General features: G+C 44.2%; 1 protein-coding gene across 1 annotated transcript in view; it reads left to right on the forward strand.

The window, feature by feature from the left end:
- Positions 1-27,873, forward strand: part of DDR2 (discoidin domain receptor tyrosine kinase 2) — a 631,189-nt gene that overhangs the window by 322,445 nt on the left and 280,871 nt on the right. Inside the window, exons 4-5 of the mRNA XM_086964525.1 lie at positions 20,878-21,109; positions 21,883-22,030. Coding sequence (XP_086820651.1) covers positions 20,878-21,109; positions 21,883-22,030 — 380 coding nt within the window. The remainder of the gene's footprint in view (positions 1-20,877; positions 21,110-21,882; positions 22,031-27,873) is intronic.

Genomic DNA, 27,873 nt, shown 5'->3' on the forward strand with positions numbered 1-27,873 from the left:
TCTCTCTTTCTGTATTGACTGGCTGTACTGTGAGTGACCGCATTCTGCTTTTTTTACAAGGAGCATATCGGCACAGAAAGTAGTTTTGTTCAGTGCCAGTAACTACTGTGGCAGTGTGTGCTTTTTGAGACCAAAAACAATTTCTGCTTTTGCTAATGTTTTTTATAATGGCCAGGGCCCGGCAGATCACATGCCAACAAGGTTTTACAAAAACCATGCAAAAACAATTCACACATTGACAAAACTAAAAAGCTGACCACCAATGTCAGACCTACTGGCTTTGCCAATGCTTGTTTATTTTTGTTTCCCATAATCTTATTGAAACTGGTTACACTGATTTTCCATTATGAATATGTTTGGGAAATACTAGCATGCATCAACACATGTTACTAAATGATGCTGCTGAGAAATGGTACCTGCAATTGTACAGTAGTTTAGCAAAATGTTTTTTCCCTGCTTTCTTTTTTTTATGAACATATGATTTTGAAAGCAAAGAATCGTCAGTCTTGCTTTCAAGCTTCTGAAAATATTTGCATCAAATAGGGGGCATTCTGGGAGCATTATACGTAGCCTCATATTGCTAAAGTTTGAAAATACGCGTTCACATTTTTATACTGGAACTGCTGTTAGTAGTGCAGTCAGAGCTTACAGCATTTACTTAGAGCGCTCACCCTAATAATAAAAGCTTTCAATTAATGAACCATATATCCAAGTTTAAACAGCATTAACATATGGACACAAATATGACCTTAATTGCAGACAGTGCTGTTCCCTGATCCATAATGTGGTACTGCAAACTGGAAGCCAACGCGTTTGTGTTGCAGGGTGGGCCCACTTGTCCCAAGGACAAAATACACATGAAAACCTGTTGCCCTTGACCCGAAAACAATATGTCCTGAGTGTGGGGCTACAGGAATTCCACATTCCTGACAAAAGGTAGTGTGGAGCGGTTAGTTCCAGAATGATAGGTTGATAATGTTTGAATAGACAATAAACACTTTTTATGATGAATCGTTCCTAGGTCTTCAGAGCTGTCTCTTTCCACTGTACCACAGAAAGTGAAGATTACCTTTCAGTAACATTTTTCACATTGATTTCCTGGGGCATTAGTGATCATGGGAAAACTACTGAAAATCAGCAGATTTTCCAACTGGCCACCTCTCGGTTTCTTTATCTCTTATTAGCCTGGGAGCTGATTAGTAGTCTGACACATCCCGGCTAAGCCATATGTCCTTGGAGCTTTGCTGGTGGAGAAGTCATTCTCTCTTCCAGCGGCAAGTCATCGATGAGGCTAGTGTTGTATGGAAAGGACTGGGCTGATGTGTTCAGTGTCGCAGTTGTCTAAGGTAAGATCTTCTTCCCTGTTCAGAATAGTTGGTGAACAAATTGGCGTTTGCTCCTTGGAGGCTCCTACACTTTGACCCCACTCAGGTGGCTCAGCCTTGGCAGCTGGGGATAAGCAGGGTGGAACTGTGAATATGAAGCACCCCTTACAAAAATGTTTAAACAAATTTAATTTCCTTTTCAACCATCCATCCATCCATTCTCTGTCTCTCTCCTTTCTCTCTTCTTTCTCTCTCTCACCCTCCTCCATGTCTTTCCATTTGTTCTCTTTCCCTCATCTCTATCTTTCCCTCTTCTCACTCGCTCTTTTCTTATGCCCTGCTGTGATTTCTGCAATACATCCCATAGAGGAGAAGAGAATGACCGGAGCAACGCCAGTGTGTATGGGCCTTCAAAAAAGCCTCCAAAGGCTCCAGCCAACGGGGAAGCACCCAATGAGATGAAAAGTCAGTTATGGCCTTAGGGCTGGAGGGCAGAGGCTGGGGGGGCTGGTATCTCATCTTTATTTTATCTTAGCTTACATCATCTTATGCTACGTTATGATATATTATGTGGTATTTATGAAGCACGTGTACTCAAAGGCTTGAACTCTGCTATTAGTACCTTGTACTTCATGTGAACTAAAACTTCACTGGGGTACAATGATGGCGAGTCCCCTTTCTACATAAAAGGTTTACAAAGTGCTGCATTGGCATTTCAATTTTACAAAGTGTCCTTTCCCACACATCACCTTTACCACCCAGTGTTTAAAATGCAGGTCCGTTTCATGCAGTATATTTTAAAAGTACCTTTAAAAGGAGGCACTTTACCATGCAGGTATGTTACTTTTTTCATTGGCATAGTACACACACACACATGTGTCTTTATATTTGCATGTACATAATTATATAATGTAATCTCATGTCATATTAGTTCTTAAAGAAGTGTGGTTGCCAGGGCATGGGGATTTGGCACTGGAGCAGAAGGGCACACATTTAGAACTCAATGAAGAGCCAGGAATTGAGGTGCTTTCAGAATCAAGTGGCTGGATTCTGTGTGGGTAATTTCTGGGGAGGGAGTTCTATGGATCTACCTTGATAGTTAGATAAACAATGCCATGTCTGGCAGGAAACTCTACTGATTAATCAGAAAATGTCCAGCCAGGGCTGTATAGCACAGATGTGTTTGATATAAAGGAGGGGTCTGATATTTCTCTCTTTGTATTGCTTTTTGAAGAGCCGTCTCCCATGAGTCATTTCTGAATGACTTTACTTACGCTTCACAATATTATGCACAATGCGAACAGTATTCACAAAACCAAAAACATTACAGAAATCGCTTCTTTATCTGTGGTTGTGGTGCCTCCTAGGTCACAGTCATTCAATTTGTCTACAGATTTAGCCATTTTATGGTAATAGAATGACAAAGATAGTCCTCCTCCTTCTGGTCAAATATGCATCTTTGTGCTTTAAGAATCAATTGACTTCTTTCAAAACTCTCAAAACATCATCCAATATCATTTTATACCATGTCCCGTCCTTTATTGTATCCAAATATCAGCATAAAAAGCATATCTGCGGTTTGATTCTTAAGTGTATTGGGGTTGTAGTCAACACAATTGGTAAATGTTGCTCTGAAGACATTATCGGTTGTATCACCCCCATCTGGTAGATTTCCGTTGAACATCTTGGAAAGTTTGTCTTTATATGTCAATGGTGTCTTTATATTTGTTTACATTGTTGTTTTCCAAAAGAAAGTGAAAAAGAGACTCTCATTATTAGGACCATCATTCTTCTAATTGCATGTATCTTGATATAACACAATCCTCCCTAAAACAATGTGATCCTCCCACTAACTCTAAAGTAAATATTTGTATGCCCTTGAATGCCTTGAAATGATTTCTTCTTTTTTACCTAAATGCTGACCAATCTGACTATTTTTCCCTCCAACTCTCTCTGATGTGAATAACTTTGCCTTTGTTCTCCTTGCTAACCTGTGAATATCTATCCAGGATTTTGCTATGTCGCCATTAGCCCCTGGATGGCTATCTAAATCCAGTGCCTAATGTGTGAACAAAAATATGTAAGTGCATTGACCCCAAGATATTCTGAGGAGCCACGTTCCTACTGTTGGGGTTGCCAAATGGCAAGGCTGCCTGAGCTTTATAACCCCCTCAGACATCTTTTTTTCAATACCCTACACTTGCTGCTTTTATCTGCCTTTACCTCACTGTTGAGTTCTTTTTTAGGTTTTAACCCAGGCAGCTTTAGCTGTTTATTGACAGACTTATAGTTTCCAAAGCATAACATATACTTAGAGTAGGCGTCGGGTCAGTCCCATCTTCATGATTTGATGACCTTGTTGTCATCCCAGGTATCTGCTTTTTATGCAGTGGCTTTCCTCCCTATTCTTGTGCTGCCCTGGAGCATTTCAGTCTCACTACTCTGATTCCATGAGTTGTATCCTTTCACTGCTCACCTAGTGGAACTCTTATTTAGAATTTAGTGCCCATGGGTGTGTTTACAGGTCCTTGTTTACCCTCGTATGAACCAGGGCTCCCTATCCCAAGCACTTCTTCTTTTTTCCCATTTAATTCCCCTGTTCTTTCTGGCTCCCTGTCCCGCTCTCCCTCTCACTTCCTGATTTCAATATATATATATTTTCTTTTGAGAAAGAGCAATTTCCCATCAGTCCACTTGCTTTTTTTTGCATTTGTGCACACATTATTTTTTCTTTATTACTGTTAATATGTCATTCTCACATGTCCCTCCACCATATTAGAATGGTAAATTAAAAATGACTGCTGTGCGTCACTGTGCACATGTGTCACAACGCAATAATGCCACCCACCTATCTTAAATAGAAACCCCGTTGCAAAATTGCTGTCGATATCTCTGCAATCAATGCTCTATAACCTACACTCTATATATCCTGATCCAAGCAGGTCATACTTTAAGAATCCAAGATATCCCTCCTTCCTGCATATGAAGCATATTTCCCTGTTACTATTGATGAACCAGACCTCCCCATTGCTCTTCGCATGTAACACATATGCACATTCCTAAGATTGCTCAATGTTCACATTATTGCTATTTTGTCCTGGAGACTGGGATTTTTTCCATTCTAAGGCTGTTCCTGTTTTTCTTACTTTTTGGTGTGCATAAGGATCCAATCACATTGCACTTGTTTCTGATTAATTTCTTCAAATTCACATGTGGCTGCCAGCACATTCTGAGCAGCTGCAAGGTCATCAATTGATTTATTAAACATTGACATCTGAAATAAAATGTATGTGTCTTGTGCAAGAAAGTTTTTACATTAACTTACTTTTTGTAATATTGACATATGTGTAAGTAATTTCTTTGCTACATCTACACTTGATAGAAGTTTAAATGCGCATGAAACCTCAACCCCAGCTATGTTTACAGGACACAAATGCTTGGTGTTTATCGGGTTTGGTCACGAACCCTGTATTTTGGTCGTGGATTGATGCTTTCCAGTTAATATTCTGCCAGTCCTGTGTTCTCTTCCTTGTCATGCATTGTGCTGTTTGTGATACACTGTTTTATCATAGTCCTGACCGCTCTCTGAGGCACTTCAGTAATTTGTGAGCCCACAGTGGCAAAACTCAAGTTTTATTAACTAGGCAGTATTTCTTTATGACACTGTACCCCATTCACCTACATGAAGTGATGAACCCTGTCTGTTCATATCCATTGTACTAATAGTCCTTGCTTACGAGAAGCAAGACTGGCAGTAAAAGAGGCATAGTTACTGCCAGCCTTGCTTCGCGTAAGCAACGACTATAAGTACAAAGTGTGTGTTCACATACCGCTTGCAGGTTTTTAAAACACATAAATAAAAGGCATTGTCATTTTCAATGTCAATAGCTCAAACTCTTGCAAATGCGAGCACTGTTGCACTGCAAATGCTTGTTGAGCTCTGAGACGGAGGCGGCAGCAGCCATAGGAAGGCAGGGACTCTGATGCCAGGCAGTGCGTTTCAAAAGCAGGAGGGAGTATGAGGAGGCAGCTGCAGCCAAAACAGACCTCAGTCTTTGATTGCACAGCAACTGTGGCAAGATAAGTTCACGGTTTACAGCCCTGTTTACAACAGAGCTATCTAAAACACCAGGACTGGTCTCAAGTGCTCCAGCTTAAAGAAAGAAATAGTGCTAATAAGCTCTGAGTAACAACACATGTAACAGTGGCAGTTTTTGAAAATGGGTGGAGCTTTAAAAGCCCATTTCCTGAATACACCATGTCTCTCGGGGACAGCGCAAACACTGCCTAGGCGAGACCTAAAAAGGCAGTGTATTTGTGATTACGGGTATGGGGCAATAGTAGCTATAATTTCAATCATTATATGCACAGCCACTAAAGAGACTCATCTCTAAGTGTTTTTCCTACAGTGTTAGGACCAATCTGGTTAAACATTAAAATCCCTGTAAAATATCAGAAATATAATGATCCAAGCGCAAAACGAAAAGGCTTTATCAGTGCTCGTTTAGGTTTTCTTTCCATACTCTTTGGTTGTCAGACAGGTACGCTTGGGATTTGTGTGCCTCTAGTTCCGAAAGTTAAACATAAAATTCAATATTGTTTGACATCACAAGGGCTTAATTGGCTGAAAATGGATAATAAATTCAAAGATGTTGTAAACAAGGGGGTTCACAGTGTGTCTTTCCTGGTGCCCCATTAATCCTTATGATGGCTCTGCTTCAAAAGGTTTTTGAGGACCAAAAAACTCACAAGGAAAAATGCCATAAAGCAGTGGGAAATCCCCTATTGCTTCGATTATGAAATTCCAGGTTTATTCTTCTAAAAAGTGCTCGATGTCCAAGACAAATATGACTTCCCTTACAGGATGGCACTGACAGCAGTTTAAATTAATCACCTAGATTAGGAAACAGATAAAACAGCTTGGTTCACTTGCAGTAGACACAGACCATGCCATAGAAGTAGAAACACATTATTACACGTGCCCCTCAGCCATATTGAATAACATGACCACCGAAGCTCGGTTGTGACACACGCCTTAGTCATTGTCAGTGTCGGACTGGCATGTCGGGCAGCCCAGCATTACCAGATGGGGCAGTTTGAAAGAACTAGTGTGTTGTTTTAGTCCTGTCACAGCCTGTGCGACCAAAAATAAAATGGCCCACACAATAGCCCTTTCAAGCTGACCCATGTGGCAGTTCCGGATAGCCCATTATTTTCAGCCCAGATGTGTGTGGAGTCCTCTTTCTATGCGCTCTAACCTATTACGCGTCATGTGACGAGAATACTTTACTGCTGCTTCTTCCGCGTTGTTACGGAGGTGTTATTGGAACATTGTCACCGAACGCTGAATATACAACTCGTCGTGAACTCGAATTGCGACCATAATAACCTATTTGCTGATATCCTTCTCGGAAGTTATGTGCTGTTACATCTTACATCATTCTATATAGGACCTTCCTTACAAGTGGAATTATTGAATTTTATCTGTGGTTCCGCATTCTTTCAAATACAGATCTCTGCAGTAGGTGCACTAGTCCCCTGAGCACTAGACTCTGCTTGAAAGAAGATGCGGCCATCCTTAAAGTTGGGGTGACATCTTGGCATAGAAGCTATTAGAGCACCTTTACAGTCATTCTGAGATTCGAAGAGTCGAGGGACTTCATCTGAGTCTATTGGAGCCGAGCGCAGCTCTTCACACCCGCAGAGAGCAGTAGAGAGCCGGAGAGTCGGAGAAGAGCCTCAGTCACAGCCGAAGCGAGCTGAAGCGAGCATGAACGCAGAAACGCCTAAACGCTGAAACCACTGAAACCGCCATCACCACTGCCGAACCCAGGAGTTTGTAAGCTGCCAGTCGTGTGATACTGGCAGAGTATCCCTGAGAACGGACCCGGGATTGAGCCGGGACTGCAGTGGCGAGGCAAGGCAACTCGGCGATGTGAGGAGAGGCGCTGTGAGGCGCTGTGAGGCGAGGCGCTGTGGGGTGCATCGAACTGCTCTGGGAGCACTCTTCACCTTGCCTTCGGACAGCCTCCCCGCATACGGCACAAGTCAAACAGCAACGGCATACGGTACACGGCCCCCCACCCACGAGCGAGGGAGGGTGAGGGAGAGCCGAGCCGAGGTGGACCTTCGACGGCACTAGGCGGTGAGCGGGTGGAGCACGGCGCTTGGGCTGGGGGTTGGAGCTTTGGAGCTGCGGCGGCTTACAGGCCGAGTCGTCGCACCCCGCCCAGCCTGTTTGTTAAAAACCGCAGTGGCAGAGTGCTCCCTCGATCCTTGCTCGCCAACCGCCCTCCAGGCTTTCAATCGCTGGAGGGAATCCCTGCAAGTCACCTCGAAGGAGCCCTTAGAGCGGCACAGCGAACACAGCGAAAACAGCGTGCCATAGGAGTAGCAGCGAGTAGCAGCGAACTGCACACACGTTAAGCCCCTGTTAAGCCCCTGCAATGCAAACAGGAGTTGTGAACTGTGGGGTGGAACAGGAGGGGAGGACCGAACCAGACCAGAGAGAGCCCAACAAGCCCTGCAGGCGGGGGGCTCAGCGACTGTCAGGAGCACCTGGGGTGTCGGGAGTGGAGGAGTTTTCCGGGAGTGGAGGAGTGGGGGAGTTCTTTAGGAGAGTGAGCAGCTCGCGAGCAGCTTTCATCATCCAACCAAGCTCACCTGCCTGACCTGCTCTCGCTCCCGACCCTCTCGCCAGACGGGGGTCGGCATTGGCGCTGAATCGCCCAGGCGGGGGGGAGCAGAGACGGATGCAAAATTGAGGGAGTGAGAAAAAACTAAGTCGGCCAAATATCCGGGAAGTCACTCACCAAGTAAGTAGTAATGAGAAGGCTTAGGTTGAGAGGAGTCAGGAAGAGCCCAGACATGGCTTGGACCAAAAAGCGCAGAGACAGTGAGCAGTGAGACAGCGCACCAGAATCTGGATTAGAGGGCAAAACTCGCAGGTACAAGTAGGGGCTTGGTCCTTGGAGCAGCGCAGGTCTGCCTGGAATAGGAGCAACCAGGTGCAATTAGGACCTAGCCCAGATCTCAACCTGGGACCCCCTCTCGGTTGAGATTTAAAGATGAGAACAAGAAACTCAAATATTCTATAACGCCAAGAGAAACCTCACCCTCATAAGACAGCAAAACGCCATAAGGAAAAAATGCTTTACTCCCCTGCCGGAGGGGCCTCAAACATGGGACTAGCTACAAAGAAGAACCAGTGGAGGTGGAGGTAGAGGTAGAGGTGGATCATGTGGGAGATCTGCCACCAGCACCGTTCCGGGCAAACAAGCTCCAACAAGGACAGATCGCACCTTCACACGTGCTAACGCCAGACAAGGGCTCACTTCCCAGTAGCAATAGAAAAACACCTACCAATATTGTCAGTAATAGAGACATAAGAGACTTTTTTCTCCATACAATGCCCAATCGCGCGTACCAGGATGCAGACCAAGAAGATGCCACAACTACTTTGGCCACAGCTGCCTCTTTTAACCCATTAGGAACTAACCTTCCTAGGAGCCCGGCAATCCCGTTATCACCAAAAATAATCATAGAACCGGGTGGCCCAATAGCTCAAACAACAACAGCACCGACTTTGCTTAGCAATGACGACCGTCAAGACAGCCAACAGACCCAACAGACCCGGGACACGCCAAGGGTCACTCTGGCCCACGGAGAGATGGAAGATCCTCGGGCAATAGGGCCGACCAACACCAAGGGAGTTAGCGCAATCAGCGCTTCCGCTCTTAGTGTACACTCAGAACCATTCCAAATATCAGCAACTTACTACCCAAACTTAGGTAGCCCCGGACTTGATCATAAAAGGCGCATAAGGAGCGGCAGTCGGCCACATTGGATCATCACCTTGTACTAATTAGCGATGTCTTGTCTTCAATGGTAAATGCTGCCATAATGCACACCCACAAACTGGACGTCCAGATAAGCCTCCTTCACACAGTCGCTGGACTGATATCAGGCATAGACTCCAAACTAGAAGACCTGAATTCCCTGATCCAACGCGCTCAGGCAAACACCATAGCTACACCTAAACCGCAGGACTGCGGATGCAGCCCTGTGCTGCTCAGCTTGGAAAAACTTCCAGGTATAATGAATACTCTCATTGAAGACCTAAAGACAGAAACCAGCAGGCATAGGAGTAACAACCCACCGAAGCTGATCCAGAAGGACCACACTTCGCCTGGAATACAGCCGACTTCTCACCTCAACGGCAATGAACTCCAGCAGGACACCCTAAGGACGAAGGTAGAGCAACCAATCAGGGTGCCAGAAACAACTACAGACGTGTGCAGCACCATTGGTAAAGAACAAGCAAACTAAAATAACTTGCACGTGACAAGCCTAGACACCGGCCATTTCTCTCGGAAAAACAAGAAAAAACTAAAAAAGCTGAATAAACAAAGAAAAAGCAACTTTAATCAAAATGGCTCAAATAGGCTGTGGTTATTGCCGGAAACCAAAGAGACTCCTACTTACAGCAAGAACATCTCCGAGTCCAACACCCCCCAAAAGCCACCAACTCCAGACGGAAAAGCCATTAGGCCAATTAACCCAGGCAAAACTAATCTCGAACCAACCCTTGGTGACCACATAAATGAGGGCATAGGCCAACGGCCCAAAGATTGGTATAGAAGCGATGCAAAGATCAGCGAGAAAGGGGGTTGCCGATGCACTCAAACACAGTGACTAGATTGTTAGGTAACAATACAACAAAAGTATAACAACATAAATGGCAGAAGTAATCCAACAGAACTCCAATGAAGGGTAACTCGTGGAGTCTTTATTGCAGTATACAGCCAGCCGACACGTGTTTCATCGCACTCGCGATTCCTCAGGGCTGAAACAAACAAATAGTTGACAATAGAACATGTGTCTTGCATGGATATAGTTACAACAAGACCTTGGTTTGTGGCCTGTACATGCTTATTCTTAGCTTCTACTGCAGTGCATGTACCCTGATTCACCTTTATAACGTATCAGTGCTACCACAACATATCCGTGTCGAGAGTGTGCTGAATGCCGATTTATCAGTCGTCGTGTTGGTGACTAGTGAGTTTATGCTGACACGTTCTTTGAGATGGGTGATATATATCATCATGATTGTCGCAACGGAAAAAGTGTTCTATCCGTGTACGACTCATTCATACCACATGCTTAGTGAATTGTGATTGATACTGTGACTCAATGCACAGAAAGGGCACATACCTAGATGGCTGTGTCAAAAGTCAGAAGGTCTGTATATTCAACATAAGAAATAGAAGGAACAAAGGGTGCGCAGTATATCGACTCCATTATATTCTGGGGTCGATATATTGATGACTGCATCCTAATCTGGTCCGGCTCGGAGGAGCTTTTAAATGACTTCTTTAGACATTTGAATGAGAATACTTGGGAGATCCGATTCACTATGAATTGGAGCAGGACGAGGATTGAATTTCTGGACATTGAGTTTTACATTTCATCTAACTGTCTGCATAGCAGACTTTTCAGGAAATCCACAGCATGCAATGCTGTCTTGCATGCCTCGAGCTTGCATCCCCCACATCAAATAAACACCATACCCTATGGCGAATTCCTAAGGGCGAGAAGGAACTGTAGTGAGGACTGTGAGTTCGGGAAATGTTTGAAAAGCATGAAGGAGAGATTTTACACTAGAGGCTACTCAACTAAAACAATCAAGAGAGCCGAAAAAAGAGTCAGAAAAGTTAAGAGATCCCACACTCTCACCACCACACACAAACCCACTGTTTCTGGTAATGAACTAATCAGAATGGTGACTGACTTCAATTCATTCCATGATGTTTTACGGAAGAGTCTTACCAAGCATTGGGGTCTATTGAAATCAGAGAGAGCTCTAACTAATCACATTGCAGATAGACCTCAAATTTCTTTCAGACGAGGCAATACGCTTAGGAACAAATTGAGTCCTACCGTGCCTCGGGACACAACACGCACCACGTGGATGACACAACATAGCCAAGGCTTTTACAAATGCGGGTTCTGCAGCATGTGCAAATGGGCCAAACATGGTACAACTCAATTCAATGGTCCAGATGGTGTCTCCTACGTCATTAAGAACAACATTAATTGCACTACCAAATTCGTGATTTACATTATAGAATGTGAATGTCGAAAGTTCTATGTGGGAAGCACCATCAGACAACTCAAAGAGAGAATGATGGAACACATGTGTTTCCTTTCTCACTTAAGGACCAGGCGACACCAATGAACCCACAGAACTGCTCTTTTCCAACCCAGATACGGTCCACTCACTAAAAAGAAACAAGAAAGTATTGGAAGACTGGGGCATAAAGATCACGAGCCGCTGAAACATTGTCACTCGAAGCAACCAAACGCCTCTCATATCCCTGATACACTAAGGAAGACTCCGTTAGTGGAGCCATCAAATCCACCCCTAAAAACACTCTCCATACTTCACGGGAGCTACAGTGGAACAAACACAAAATTAACAAGTGATGGGTTAATCAAGGTCACCACAAACCCGGGCAAAGGCACCCAGTGCTGCTCAATACAAAACAATTCTATTGAAGACTGGTCTTGGGTGCCCAGGGCCTTAAATCACAGCTCCTAACCCTTGCACCTCCGCAATTAAGAATAGAGCACTCTACCGGCAGGCAGAGCTACCAGGCACAAAAAAAGGAGATAATTGGTAGACAGAGCTCAACTATTATGTCCTGGAACGTAGCAGGGATAGCAAAATTATTACAACATCCGGCGATACACCCGTTCCACGAAGGAATGGACATAATCTGCATTCAAGAAACGTGGGCTATCAAACCAGTTTCAATAAGGGGATTCACAGACTATCACAAACCAGCTGTTGAGGAGAACATCTTTGGCAGACCATCAGGAGGAATTTCAATATACATCAGGCTCTCTTGGAAGATACAATTTAGGGAAATAAAAACATCATCAAACTTGTACATGGCCGGCATTCTGAAAGGCCTTTTATCAAGCGAGGGCCCATTGACTATACTGTTATTCAACGTTTACTACAACCCTCACGGATCGGGAGCCAAGGACAAGCTCTCTCAGTTAATAGCCGACATTGAAAACCTCCTCCTACAATTTGCCCATATTGAATTAATAATTCTCGGGGACTTCAATACTCATAATATTGGGGTAAAGTCAGCCGAAAGCAACAATTCTCCAGCCACGGAAGCATTTAATGCCCTCCTGCTTGCCTATCAGCTGTCATCAGCCCACTCCTTACTCCTAAAGGATATTCCAGGGGCCCTCTGCCCTCCAACGTACAACAATCACACCACAATTGATTACATCCTATTAAGCAGTCGGCTACAGAAGCTAATGACAGGGTACAAAGTTGCTCAACACAAGGAAAGCGACCATGCGGTTTTAACAACCACTTTAAACTCCACAGCAGACAACCACTACACGTTAAAACAAATTGGATCAACAAACAGTGTCGAACTCTATACTTTGGTGAGAAGGATTAAATTGTATTGTATTGTATTGTATGTGGATTTGTAGAGCGCGATTGCTGCCCGGGGGCGTCCAAGCGCTAAGAACCAACAGAGAGAGGGATGGTGCCGGGGGCTTTTACTGGGGGGAGTTGAAGAGGAATGTTTTAAGCTGTTTCCGGAATGAGGAGAGATTGGGGTTGGCTCTCAGATGAAGGGGCAGGGTGTTCCATGTCTTGGAGGCATTGTGAGCAAAGGTCCTACCGCCAGTTCTGGACTTCTTTATTCTGGGTGTTATGGCCATGCAGGCCTGGTTTGATAGAAGATTCCTGGTAGGTTGGTAGTGAGAGACTAGGTTAAGGGTGATGAGGGGGCCTGTTTTCCAGAAGGCCTGGTGCGCGATACACAGGGCTTTGAATTGGATTCTTTGGCGGACTGGTAACCAGTTTAATTTGATCAGCCCGGCTTTGGCAGATTGACGCCGAGGGAGCTGAAGTAGTGTACGGGCTGCGCAATTCTGCACAGTTTGTAGTCTCCGCAGCGTATATTCTGGGGCGGCAAGGTAGAGGGCGTTGTTAAAGTCCAGTCGGGACTGGATCAGGCCCTGGATGGCTACCTGTTTGGCTTCCATAGGTAGAAGATGGAGAACCTTCCTTAACATCCTAAGGAGGCCAAAACAAGTAGCTGAGAGTTTGGTGGCTTGTGTGCCAAAAGACAGGGATCTGTCCAGCCATACCCCAAGGCTCTTGATATTGTCCTTGAGGGCCGGGGGGGTACCTAAGCAGGGTGGCCATAAAGCATTGAAAGAACTAGGGTCGGCAGGGCCCAGTAGCATTAGCTCTGTTTTATCCCCGTTCATTTTGAGTGATGAGGAGGACATCCAGCTCTTTACCTCCTCTAGACATTTTCTGAGCCCTCCTCTCTTTGGCATGTTAGCTTCCTGCGCCAATGAGACCACCAGCTGAGTGTCGTCAGCGTAGGAAATGATCTTAACTCCGAACTGACGGACAACCTCAGCCAGTGGCCTCATATAAATGTTGAAGAGCGCCGGGCTTAATGAGGAGCCTTGTGGTACTCCGCATCTTAATGATCTGCTGGTAGATGATGATTCACCGTCGAATACCCGGAAGAATCTGTTCTTCAAGAAGGACTTAAACCAAAGCCATGCTTTGTCTTTTATGCCGATGTTAGACATACGGTCCAGCAGTATGTCATGGCTGACCGTGTCGAAAGCCGCGCTTAGGTCAAGGAGGATCACTGCCACTGATCGTCCTTGGTCCAGGATGGTTCTGAATTCCTCGGTGACCATGAGGAGCGCGGTTTCGGTGCCATGTTTTGGTCTGAAACCTGTTTGAGTGGGGTCCAATAAGTGATGGTTTTCTAGGTAGTCGACCAGTTGGCTGTTGATATGTCTCTCTAGGATTTTGCTCAGCCAGGGCAGTAGAGAGATTGGCCGATAGTTGCTGAAGTCTGAGGGGTCCAGGCTAGGTTTCTTTAATAAGGCTCGAACTATGGCTCGTTTCCATTCCGGCGGGACTATGCCGGTAGAGATGGAAGAGTTTAGGAGGTCCATTATGATGGGCAGGGTGATTTGGGAAGCTGACATAACGATGTCTGGCGGGGCTGGGTCGTCAGGAGAACCTGATTTGACTTTCCGAGCCACGGATTCCAGCGTCGTAAGATTGAGGGGGGTGAAGTGGTCCAGTGTGGGAAGAGGCTGAGAAAAAGGGGGTGTCAGGGTAGAGTTGATCTGAGAAGGCAGGGTGGTGGGCACGGAGGGGAAGGATTCATAGATGTTAGTGATTTTTTGGAGGAAGAAATCTGCCATCTTGTTGCAGTGTTCTGTGGATTTGGTCTCAAGCAGGCTAGGTGGCAGTTTAGTGAGACTTTTCACGATTTGGAAGATTTCTCTAGGTTTTGATTTGGCTGAGATGATTTTTTTGGAGAAATATGCTGCTTGGCTGGCTATGATTTGTTCTTTGTACTCTTTAAGTAGCTTTCGGTATTGAATTTTATTTTCTGGTAAGGAATCTAGACGCCATTTCCTTTCAGCTTGCCTACACTGGCATTTCTTTGTCCTAAGGGATTCTGAATACCAGGGAGCGGATTTGTGGGAACGTTTAGTTGTGGTTTTTCTTTTGGGTAGGGAGTGGTCAAGTGATTGGGTGATCCATTCTTCGTATGTCTGGTTTGCGAGGCCAGGATCCTCGTTATGAGGAGGTGGGTTGCTGGCCAATTTGGTGGTCCATTTTCCAGTTGAGAGACGAGACCAAGGTCTGGCTATTCTAACAGTGGGTCTGACGGCTAAGGGCCTAGGTGTGGACCATGAGAAGGGGACCAGTAGATGGTCAGTCCATGGGAGGGGGATGGGTAAACCAGTTTTCAGGTTAGAACAGTTGCTGAATACTGGATCCAGCAGGTGACCTTGAACGTGGTTAGGGGAGCTGACCAATTGGTGTAATTGCAGCGCTGCTAGGTCGTCTGTAAGTATGGTTGCCGTATGGTCTGCTACAGAGTCAAAGTGAAAATTAAAATCACCTAGCAGGGTGAAGTTAAAGGAGGTACTGGCTCGTTCGGCCACAATCAGTGCCAGTTGGTTGTGGAATTGATTAGAGGGACCGGGGGGCGGTAAATGAGAGTACCTGAAAAGCAGTTGTTAGGGGAGAGTTCGAGGCTAAAGGCTAGGCTTTCGCAATCCGAGATGGTTTCTGGGATGACTCGGCAAAGGAACTGCTCTTTGTAGATGATTGCTAGGCCTCCTCCTCTACCTTTGGGCCGGTCCTGGCGAGAGATTTGAAAGCCAGGTGGAAGGGCTGTGACGTGACCGAACTCTCCCCTAATCAGAGTCTGAGGTGAGCCAAGTTTCCGTCAGGAAGACAATGTCAGGCATACGTTCTTCCATCAGGAATGCAAATTCATCCCTATGTTTAGGTAGGGATCTGCAATTTAGCATGAACATGCGGTACTCGTGGGATTGGTCTAAGGATAGCTGGGGTTCGAGGATCGATTTGCAGATGTTGTAGGTCTGTGGGAGGTTTTCTACATGAAGCGGATGCTGGCTGCACTTCTTTTGACGGAGCCTTAGTTCTTGGAGGTTATCGGCGCTATACTGCCTGGGTTTTGCAGTTTGGAGTGTAGGGGGGGTGGCCCTAGGCCCGGACTCAGCGCAGACAAGAGCAGACGAGCTTGCCTAAAGCGCGCCTTCGGCGTGCAGTCGTCACGCCAGCTGCGCTCGTCCGCTGCGCTTCCTCCACATACACATTATTTATTGGAGGTGGGGGGGTCAAGGGGGCGTGGCCTCGCTGGGGGCGTGACCTGTTTGCACGCTGGTGATGGCGCCAGCTGAGGGGTGTTTGCCGGAGGGCCACGGCTGCTATAGGATCCGCAGCGCGGTGTGCCAGCGACCGTAAGGAATGCTTGGTGAGTGCTCTAAAATCAACACCACAAACAATTAGTGACTCGCAAGTGATAGGAATTAAAATAGCTAGACAGTTTTAAAAAGCTCCCGGCTGTGCCTCAGGAGTGAAGGTTCTAACTGGACGCTCGTGTTTCAGCACCAGTTATAGGTCAAGTGGGCGTGGCCTCGCTGGGGGCGTGACCTGTTTGCACGCAGGTGATGGCGCCAGCTGAGGGGTGTTTGCCGGAGGGCCGCGGCTGCGATAGGATCCGCAGCGCGGTGTGCCAGCGACCGTCAGGAATGCTTGGTGAGTGCTCTAAAATCAACACCACAAACAATTAGTGTCTCGCAAGTGATAGGAATTAAAATAGCTAGACAGTTTTAAAAAGCTCCCGGCAGTGCCTCAGGAGTGAAGAAGTAAATGGGGCACGGCTCCTACTAACAAGTTCGAGGAATGGAAAAAAGCATGGGTGGATGGTACATTAAATGAAACAAATAGGGGAACACTTGAAGAATGGGATCAGCTCGCTCATAACCTAGTACTATACCTACAAGGAGGAAAAACAAATAAAGCTAAACCATATCCTAAGCACAATCTTGGCTACATCGCTGCTATCAGAGAAAGTGCGAAACAAGTACGAACCAAACGAAGGGTATACCTGAAATCTGGCTCAACTCAGAACAAAAAACACCTTCAAGAAACAGCAAAATTACACTCGAAACAAGTTTGGGCCGCAAAACGGGATCAAAAGCAAAATGGCTAAAGATTTTCGTATTATTGAGCCCAAGCAAATTGCAAGAGTTCTGGCAATACCTCAACTCCTTAAACCAAGGAAGCACACAGAGGGAGAATTCAATTGATTCTGATACCTGGACAGCCTACGTGAAAACCTTGTACAAAGAGGAAGGCAGCTCAATTCTACCAAATATAGACCTGGATAACGCAACTCAACTGACCAACTCCACCAACCCAACAAAAAACATGAAGCAGCCGACTCTTTCGGAAAAAAACTTAGTTAACACAATTCTAAAAAAATCAGACCCAACGGGGCGCCCGGACTTAATGGCCTGCCAGGTTCCTTATTCAGGCACGATACAGACTTCTGGACTGAAAACCTGACCGTGCTATATGCCGAATGTCGAAGGACGGGGAACGTCCCGGACTCTTGGCGAGGGTCGTTACTGCACCCCATTTATATGAAAGGGCCGAAATCCAACCCTCAAAACTACCGCATGATCGCCCTGCTTGACATTGAGGGAAAGGCCTACGCAAGTACTTTACTAGCGGACCTTTCAAACTGGGTCAGCAAGGAGGGCCTTCTTCCCTTTTACCAAACAGGGTTCAGACCAGGAGCCTCAACAGTGGACAACATCATAGCGCTCTCTTATCTAACACACAAGGCCGTGGCACGAAAATCTCTCCCCATCTTTGCCTGTTTTATCGATTATACGGCGGCCTTTGATGGCGTTGACCGCTCCATTCTTTGGCAGACATTGGAAAGCCTGAACATCGACCCCCTTCTATTAAAAACCATCATATCATTATATTTAAGAACGTGGGTTAGAATCAAACTCTCAAATACAGCAGCCACAGAGAAAATTGACACCAATCGCGGACTGAAGCAAGGATGCGTTTTTGCTCCGGTGCTATTCAACTTATACACTGCAGATATGGGCAAAGCTCTGACCGGAGCATCACTAGCAACACCCCGGTTCGGTCACACTAAGATTCAATTACTGCAGTATGCCAACGATCTGGTACTATTAGATCATACCAAAATCGGGCTTCAAAAAGCTCTAAAGTCTCTGGGCAATTACAACGCAAAGAACAAACTGATCGTGAATCCAGCCAAATCAAAAATAATAATATTTGGGACTTTTCCGATTTTTATTTTGACAAAATGGAGGATAGGAAAGCTGAATCTGGACTGTACACAACAATACAACTATCTGGGAGTTTGGCTTAGCAAGACAGGGCACCCAGGAATACACCTGGACAAAATACGGGCCAAAGGGAAATGTATCTCATATGCCCTCGGGAAGCTGCATGCAACCTTACACAGCCCCACAACAACAGCAATTCAAAGAGTATTAAGGGCGAAGCTAATAACGTCATTGAACTATGCACAACAGGCTTTCCCAGGAAAACTATCTAGCGCCCTGAAAAAATCCACTGCTCGGCTTATGAAAAGCTATTCCATTTACCCCCCTGCACCAGAAACATCTTAGTGCGGCTCGAATTCGGCCTGACACAACAAAAACTCGAAGAATTGGCCTCAATGAGCAAATACTTTTACCTCACCACCACGGCACCAGAGTATTCTCTGAAATCTAGTATAAAGAATATTTCTCTGGAAGCAGGAAACCCGTGGTCAAATAGCCTCCCCTCCGCCAAAGAAGCTTTGAATCTTGCAGTGGATAACTGGGATCACGATTTAATCAACTACGCTGCCATTAAAAGCGCGACAAAAAGACAGGTTCGACTCTGTTCGCGCACAACCGACCTGAAAGCATTGGAATCAAGAGGCTTCCATGAGTCCCTAAAACTTCCGCAGATAGTACAGACTTCGAAACTCCACCTTACCCAAGCTGTGGGTAAACAAGCAGTAAATAGGATTTTAGCGCTCAGATTATATCCTCTCCCCCTTAAAGACCTTTACCCCACGAGGTCATCTGAGATAAGGCTATGCAAATACAAACAAGAGAGCTTTGCACACATCCTATTTTGTTGCCCGGGGCTGTCCTCTGAGCGCAATCTTTACCTAAAGCCAATCCTACTTAGACATGGTATTAGATCTATAAAGGAGGCCGTCTACCATCTATTCACAATGGAAACAGTGAAAGGTATGGCTGTGTTTAGCAAATTTATCCAACAGTCACACCAGAAATTGACGGCCCCTCACAGCTAGGCCATTGGCCTGGAACAATGACTCTCAAACCATCGAGACTTACCAGTCCACGTAGAAATGGACTAATGAACGCAGTTTTTGACTATGTTTACGTTTTTATCCATTTTAAACTTCCCCCTTTCCCTTTGCTTGACAATAATGTTTTATTATAGTTTGATGTCTTATTTAATGGTTTTGAGTAACCACAAATAAAGTTTTATTCATTCATTCATTCATTCATTCCATTACCACTGCAACACTGGCGATTGAACCAACTTGAACATTTTATATTTTGAGATGACAGCCTCTCAATAGAAGGAGAGTTAGTTCATCTAAAGAGAATGCTGAATTAATGTTACATGCTGAGTACTTTATGGCTACTAAGATAAACTTTATGGCTGATTTATATAAAGGCGGACAGCCCGTTGTTCCATCAGGGGACTGGAGTAGATTAATCTGTCCCCCTGCTGAATGGACAGCCTGCCAAATTTATAAAAGACCAGCAAGCTGACAGTCATTTATAAAGCATTGGCATGAACCGGTGTCATTGCAGTTTCTGTCAATACATATCACACTTTGGTGCAGGGTTGTGTCAGCATGGCGTAATCCTGCACCGAACAGGTTCAATTGTTTATTTTCAAAAAGAAAATCCCACACAGATTTAATTTTTGAAAATAGGAAAAAAATAATGCTCTCCTTGCCATGGAAAATATTACCTCAGGAGATGTAGGAGAGTGCCCTCTTTTTGCATGGTTGCCCCACTTTTTGCCAAACTGCTGATGTACTTTGACTGAGTGTGCCCTGGGTTCCTGCCAAACAGGTACCCAGGACCTATATTCTTTCCCTAAAACTACATTCAGACAAAGCCCCATTGGCACTCTTTGGCCACAGGTCAGTCCCTTGTAAATGCTACTATAGGTACCAAGGGCACTGTGGCCAGGGAAGGACTCTAAAGGCTGCAGCACTTATTGTGCCACCTTTAGAGGACCTGTACCTTTACACAGATGCACTGCCATGGCAGGCTGCTTGTTTTGGTGCAAAACAAAGTGAAGAGTCGACATGGCACACACCCTGTGCATAATATATCCACCACAAAAAAAATATGCCACTCTAAAATACTACTAAAGTAAGACTGCTTGAGGTTGAGGGTGAAATAGTCCATCTATTTTATTATTAGCAAAATGCTTGAGGAGAGAGTCTACTGCTTGGCAGGGGCGTAGCTCCAGAGGCGTATTTTGGGGTCTTACACCCCCCCTAAAAATGTACTCTGAAGTAAGTAGTTGGGTACAAGTACTTTCAAACGGGTAAAGTGAAGTGTCTGTCGGATTTCACCTGGGACTTTTACATGTTCACATTGGCAAACACACACACACTCACTCTCTCTTCTATGTTTTGAGTATACTGTCTACCCCTAACAATCCGCTCTCCTCTCTCTTTCCACTGCCCATTAAGCCCCCCTCATGTCTTGTTTCTCATATCATTTGTTTTAACAACGCCTTTCTGTGATTGTTGGTAAAGCTGAAGCCCCCCTCCCCCCTCCAATGATACTGACCAAATTACGCACCCAGTGCTTGGGCAAGCAACAATCATACTATAAACATATTAAACATAATAAATATATTTGAACTTTGATGTGAACTGTGAAGGGTGACAGCAGCACAACTGAACAAGAAGTGAGGTCTTTACCATCAATATATTGAGTTGACCACAGTTGAAAACATAATATCAAAAGTAATAAATACATTTGATTGCACTGTGTTACTTGTTGGAATTAATCACAGAAAATTGGAACTCTAATTCACTCCTGTTCTTGACAGGCTGGATTCAGAAGATGGCGATGGAGCGTGGTGTCCAGAGTCGTCTGTGGAGCCAGGAGACCTGAAGGAGTTCCTGCAAATCGATCTCCGCATGCTGCACTTCATTACCCTGGTGGGCAGTCAGGGGCGCCATGCTGGGGGTCATGGCAACGAATTTGCTCAAATGTTCAAGATAAAATATAGCAGAGATGGGACCCGCTGGATCTCCTGGCGAAATCGACTTGGGAAAGAGGTGGGTTGAAATAGACATGGATGAGAATATAGAGAGTTACACATTTGGGGTGGCCTCTGAAATTCAGAAAGACCAACAAACAGAAGATGGTGCAACAATAGTCAGATAAAACAGAGTTGTTTTAGGTTGAACTCTCCCACTAGAAAAATCAAAAACATAAATACTTTTAAAGAATAAGTCTGTCAATTGAACACTTTCTAAGACCTGAAGAGGAAGAATCATGCAACACTTGTCACCCACACTCTAAACTGTGTGCTCTACCCACTTAAGAACAGAAGAAGTTTTGAAAACAACTATATACACATCTCTCCAAAGAGTTTCCTGATGCCTGGCAGATATCTGTAAGGACAGCATCTAGTAGCAGTGCACTCCATTCAGAGCACTACAGATACAGTCTTCCCTCAATCAGAGAGGCGGTCTTTGATGTGGCATTCTGTGTAGGGATGAAGAAGTTCATTGTCGCCCACATTGACGTTGGACTGGAAATTAGAAGAATTTGTTTTATACACAACTGATAGAGATCCATGTCTTTCCGAGAGAGGACAAAGTGGCAGCGCCAGAGGAAGTCCTGGGATGCAATAAGGTGCTACAGCAGAAGCTGTCTACTGGGGAATTGCAAAAGAGATGCAGGAAACCTGTATGTCATTGTCTTCCAGTGTCGCATCCTTCATCTATATTTGTGAAGTGAATCAGTGGGAGATTTAACACTATTGGATAGATAGGCACTTTCACAAGTTATCCAACATCATGGCTGTATATTTCTTTCCCTTCAGGTTCTCGATGGGAACGCCAACGGGTATGACATTGTCCTGAAGGACCTAGAACCACCCATCATAGCCAGATTTGTTCGGTTCATCCCAGTAACGGATCACTCTATGAACGTCTGCATGCGGGTGGAGCTCTACGGATGCGTTTGGCTGGGTAAGCCTTAATTTTGACGTACGACTTCCAACACAATAAGTTCAGCATTTTATTTTATTTCTCTGTTTATTTTATTTACAGAGTTTTATTTCCGCTAACACAGTCACCCAGAGTGCTGGTAGTATTGTAGTAGAAATAGTCAAAACAGTTAACGGAAATGTGAAGGGGAGATAGAGGCCACCTGGGTCTGTGGTTTCAGCATTCCTCAATCCCTACCATTGAATGTTTATATTTAGACACCTGTACTAAAAGGTTTTCTAAAGTGTAGATGCAGCAGTTCAGTTCTGAGTGTGGGGACATTTTTTGTTTTGGCATTTTGGTCGTTGCACTCCCAGACATCTTCCTCGATATCTATCAGACATTTGAATCTCCTTTGCAGAAGAGGATGAGTGAGGATTTCCAAGTGTTGTGTAGTGAGGGGCCAATTTCTGTACAGATCCAGGCATTGTGCACTGTACACAGAACTATAAATGTAATTCTTAATTCCACTGGAAGTCAATGGAGAGCTTCCAGTGCTGGTTAGCATATTTTTATTTTCTGAAGCTGAGACAAAGTCCAACAAGCTCAAAAATTCATATTCATGCAATTTATACTACCTATCCAGGAGATCTCTAGGTGGCATGGCAATCAAAGTCATGTCTCTCCAATGCTCTTTTTCTTTTGTGGCCACTGCTGTACCCCATAATATTTTATTTTAAGCCCAAGATGTTCTGAAAACAATGCAGCTCTTCTAGCAGCGCTGGAAGGGACACTTAGCTATCAGTCAAAAAGCATATAACATTGTCTGCAAACAATGCAACTTTAACCTGACCAAAATGTATGTGCAATCCACTGATATCACGAGTTAACATAACTTTTTGAACAAATGGTAAATGAATGGAGATCATCAAATTACATATTGGAGCACAATAGTAATGCAGCATGCATTTTGGGGAATCAGTACTTATAAGGACAAGTCATCGAAACATCAAACACCTACTCATAATGCGAACATTGAAAACATTTCCAGAAGTGCAAACAGAATTTGGACTCAAGTCAAGTCAATCCACTTTATTCGATTAATTAAAATCATAAAAGTACAAAAATACATTTAAGCAAATTTAGATAAATCCACAATTAAAAACATTTTCATATATTCATACAACATTATTATATATCCGTAAAATAACCAAAATAGTTAAAAATTTAAAAACCAAGCTATATTCAGTCGAGTGGTTAAACAATTGATAATCTGACACATCTTTTTTGTTTAATTCGCATAGCAGCAACAAGAAAGCTAGCAATGGCAAACATATGCCTGGGGTTACTCAACATTTGAAGGTGGAGTAGGGCAGGTCTAACTTGCAAAAAATCCTTGCCCATCAATATAGGGATTAAAAACTTCCTGAGGATTACATTAAAAAAGTCACAGTACATCATAAAGTGCATAACATCTTGTACAGAATAGCTATCACATTGGCAGGGAGCTGCATCCTCAGGTTTAGACCACACAGGAAACTCACCCAGAGTGAAGTGGATCAAGTTAAAACGGAACCCGGTCAATAACCAGCGATGAAAGACCCTGTTCACCAGTTTCAGATAGGGTTCAATTAACAGAGTAGATTTGGTTAAAAAATGAGCCCTAACTAGGGGCGTCTTCATTTCCTGTTCTTTCCGTTCCAATATCAGTAAATTTGTAAAGTGGATTTTGACCCACTTCACATCCTCCTTACAAATTCTGTCTGGTGTTACAAATAGTTCATGTGCTTAACATAAAACAACTACTTAATTTTACTAGCTCCATCCAGCTTGACACAATCCCGAAGGATTTGATGATTCAGGGTCAATTCTGGATTAAGTGATGTTTTAAGCCAGCACAATAATGGGGCGGTACTCAAAATGTCCGAAACATAACCCTGCCCTAGTTCTTGATGTATTGAGAAAGTTGGAGTTGACTGGGGTACAGACAAAAGACTACGCAAGAATTTATTTTGTCAACATTTTGCAACGCCTCCTGCTGTCTAAAACCCCATATAGAGGAACCATAAGAGGCAATGGCAAGGCACTTTGAGCAATGTACTTTAAGGATAGCTTCCACCGGCCTGGCCCCCAGGCGCTTGGCAAACCCTAGCAAAGATGACGTAGATCTAGAGACAGCATTTTTTAAAATGTTCTCTTGGACTCCATCCCGCACAATTCTGGAACTATCAACGGTTGGCTCACTGTATTAAAAAAACTCTCAGGTCCACAACCCATTAAACTACCATAATCAAGTTTATTTGATAACCTGAGACACCTACAAAGGGGTGGTTTCAGGGCTATATAGGATCATAGCAGGTTTAACTTTCTCAAGCGCCAGAGCCATGCTATTGAATGAGTGGTGGTCACATAAGTTACAAATTGACTACATGCATGAAGAATGGCACAAGTTATTGGTGAGACATGATAAATATCTGAGGGAGGCTGTCCTGAAATTTGCCTACTACAAAATTTTACTCCGCTGTCAATGGTGTCCAAAAATGCTAGGACCTGCATGTATATATATCCAAGGGTGGTGTGACTAATCGGTGTGTGACATAGTACACTTAGGGCCTTGTTTAGAGTTCATCAGATGGCATACTTCATCAAAACATAAAGGATAGCCTGTCTGCTATACTTCAAATGCCATTGGCTATACTGCACTTGTGCTATGGCAGACGGGACATCACCCACTTTAATTATGGAGTATCCCGTCTGCCAAACTCTAAATAATGCCTATAGTATGGGGGTGCCGAAAGTAGCAACAGTGTTGGGCAGAGGTATGAAGGGTTTTGAATGACACAGAGGACATCACGGGTCCTCCTGTGGGTTAGACAGTACTATTGCATGGTACATCAATGTTCCCATGGATTACTTACCACTGTAAAAGATGGTGTTCGACCTCAGTGCTTAACTCTGTAAATTGAGGTTATCGAGGACAAGCAACTGCCCGACAAAAGAGAATTTGGCGCAAGAAATGTTCAACATGGCATCTTATGGAAAAATAGAGTCGTTTGACGAGGTATGGGGCAGCTTTACCTGGGTGTAAGGAGGGAGTCAAATTCATCTCCAACATGCCTTTCGAACCTCAGGTTAGAGCTGTGTTAGACAGCTGGTTCCTCACACTGAAACATATCAGAAAGATGCTCCAGCTGATTCCTGAGGAAAATCGGAAATCCATCATTCATGACTTGGTAACCATAAAGTTGGATTAGGCCAATAGCCTTTATTTAGGTCTGCCATCGTATCTGCTATACTACCTGCAGATCTTTTAGAACACTGCAGCCCAGTCGAATCTGAAGATCTGGGCTCAATCAGCTGTCATGGCCTCCTGGCGCAGTTTACTTTGGCAGCCCATGGCTACCCGCGTCAAATTCAAAGCTCTAATATATACTTTCAGAGCTTGTAAGCAAAAAGGCCCTTTATGTTTAAGAAGAAGACTGCATCCCTACTGACAGGGGAGATCACTGCGCTCTAATGGACAAAACTTTTGCGTGTTCCTGTGGGCTGCAAGGCAAGAAGAGGTGGTTGCTTCTTTTCGCTTTTAACTCTGGATCTCATTGCCTTTGACTCTTTGCTTCAGGCTACCGAGCCAGTCTTTCATAGGCTTCTGAAGAATTATCTCTTAGGGCTATCCCGTCCTTTGTAAAAATTAAAAAAACTCCTAAAAGACCTCTACCTCAACCGTGCCTTCCCGGACAGGTAACCAGCGCTAAAGTGCTCATGCCTGCATTCCGCAGCATCTTGACACTTGTCACCATAATCTTCCTCCTCCTAGCATCCTTTCACTCCTCCATGCTCCCCCCCCTCCCTGAAAATGGTTCTGCGCAAGACACTTGTGCACTCTGTGAGGCTCTCTGGACTGCCTTGCCTCTATGTTGCACTACACGCTGGGATTTCCGAATCGATATGTTTACCGATGATTGATTGAGATTCCTATTCTATAACTGCTGTAAAGCGCTCCGATACCCTCGGGTCTGGCTAGGGATATATAAAAATCCTAAAATAAAAAAATAAATAAATCTCTTTGATGTATGGGCCCCCTTTTCTCTGGTTTGATTAGTTCCCTGTTCCACTTTGAAACCGCTAGTGCTGGGACAGCTCTTCAGATGCAGCTGCCTGCTTTATATATGTTATTATATTGTATTGTATTGTAAAGGGTACAGATATTGTATAGGGGACCTGGGGTACACAGCCAATGCTGTCTCTGGAGATGACTGGCGGGGAGAACAGGAGGTAAGAGTGAGAGAAGCAGATGCCTGTTAGGAGGCCCAGGCATTTATCTTGCTTCTGTTGATCCCTCCCATCCTTCAAATCTATTTAGTTCCTTTTATTAGCTCTACCCCTTTATATATTTTCCTAATACTGTTCATCTGTTCTCCTTTGTGAATATGTATACAGAACTTGAACCCAGGGAGTGTTACTGCAATAGGTACGTTGAGGGGGTACATTTATGTTTAAGACTTCTTCAAGACAAGTTTTATTTCCTTTTCTTTAAAAACAATTTTTAATTATCAAAGGTGTACGATGAATAATTGTTAGGGTTTCATATTTTTGAAGAAAATTACTAATAAAAAATCATTAAAATAAGAGCTAATTTGCCAGAGGATGCCCAGATAAACACAAAAGATTTGGGACCCGTTATGAGACTATTTCAATTTTTCGAACATATAAATAACTCTAAAACATTAACAGATATAGTTGAAGGCAAAGCTGGCAAAATGTATTTCATTCCCTTTTGTAATGCTATAAATGGTGATTCTCATGTCATGCATAAATCTACCCAGTGGTTTATGAATGTAAAAAAATCTGCTTTATAGAAACAATTAGCAATCCTCTAAATTTCTTCAGGTTTGAGGGAGGGCACTAACCTCTAACGGTCAGTCGTTGTTCCAGACACCCTTCATGCCACTTACTCCAGGGCTCCCAGGATGAAGAATAACCCAAGCTGCATTGCGGCAACCCAGGTCCAGCACAGCAAATACATCCATAGCCTTAGGCTTAGTAAGGACATATCTACATGGATCCTCATTTCAACCATGCCTCAAACAGGAACACTTTAAATAAAAACATTATAGTTGCAGAAATGATTGGACCTCACTAATTTTAACCTTTCCTGTTACCACTGTGATGTACATCTGAAGAACTATCTAGTCATTATCCTAAAGTACCTGATGGTTGAGGAAGGTATATGGGTCTGAGACCAATGAGTTCATAAGCAGGGTGCAGCAAGAGCAGACCACTGGGAGCAATTCAGAATTTAAGAATATTTGACTGCCCATATCTGGTCAATGGCTTGCCGGAGTAAAATGTTTTGATGGCACGGACAAGTACTGGACACGTTTTAAATAGAGATCAGAGTGCATCCAGTGGTTCCTTAATTAAACTTTGAAGAATAAACGCTAGAAAGATAGCTAAAATGGTGCTGGAATAAAGGGTGAACCGACCTAGCGAAGAGTACAGTACTGTGAGAGAAAAAGAGAAAGAAATTCTCTCTCTCTTGTTCTATATGTATCTAATGCTAGAGACACTGGCCAGCATCCATGACCACTCAAGTACGGGTACACAAATCTGCAAATCATAAATTTAGCGGACCCAAAATAGGGAGAGTGTGTGTGCAGGCTTCCATCTTGGGCTTTTACAGTGCAGCAAAAAACTTAGGCACAAACTTGAAAGGAAAATAAGGAGTTCCAGGGAGGCATGGCAGATTCACCAGGACACAGAGGGGGAAGTCAGAGATGGCCACTGGGTGTGGACTGAGCTCCCACAAAGCAGACACCCTGAAAATGGATCAGCCTACATCTGAAACAAAGTCCATTTCAATAACAAAACATGTTGTGGTTTAA

This window comes from Lissotriton vulgaris, chromosome 1_1 (assembly GCF_964263255.1).
Source record: "Lissotriton vulgaris chromosome 1_1, aLisVul1.2, whole genome shotgun sequence".
In the NCBI taxonomy this organism is placed as follows: domain Eukaryota; kingdom Metazoa; phylum Chordata; class Amphibia; order Caudata; family Salamandridae; genus Lissotriton; species Lissotriton vulgaris.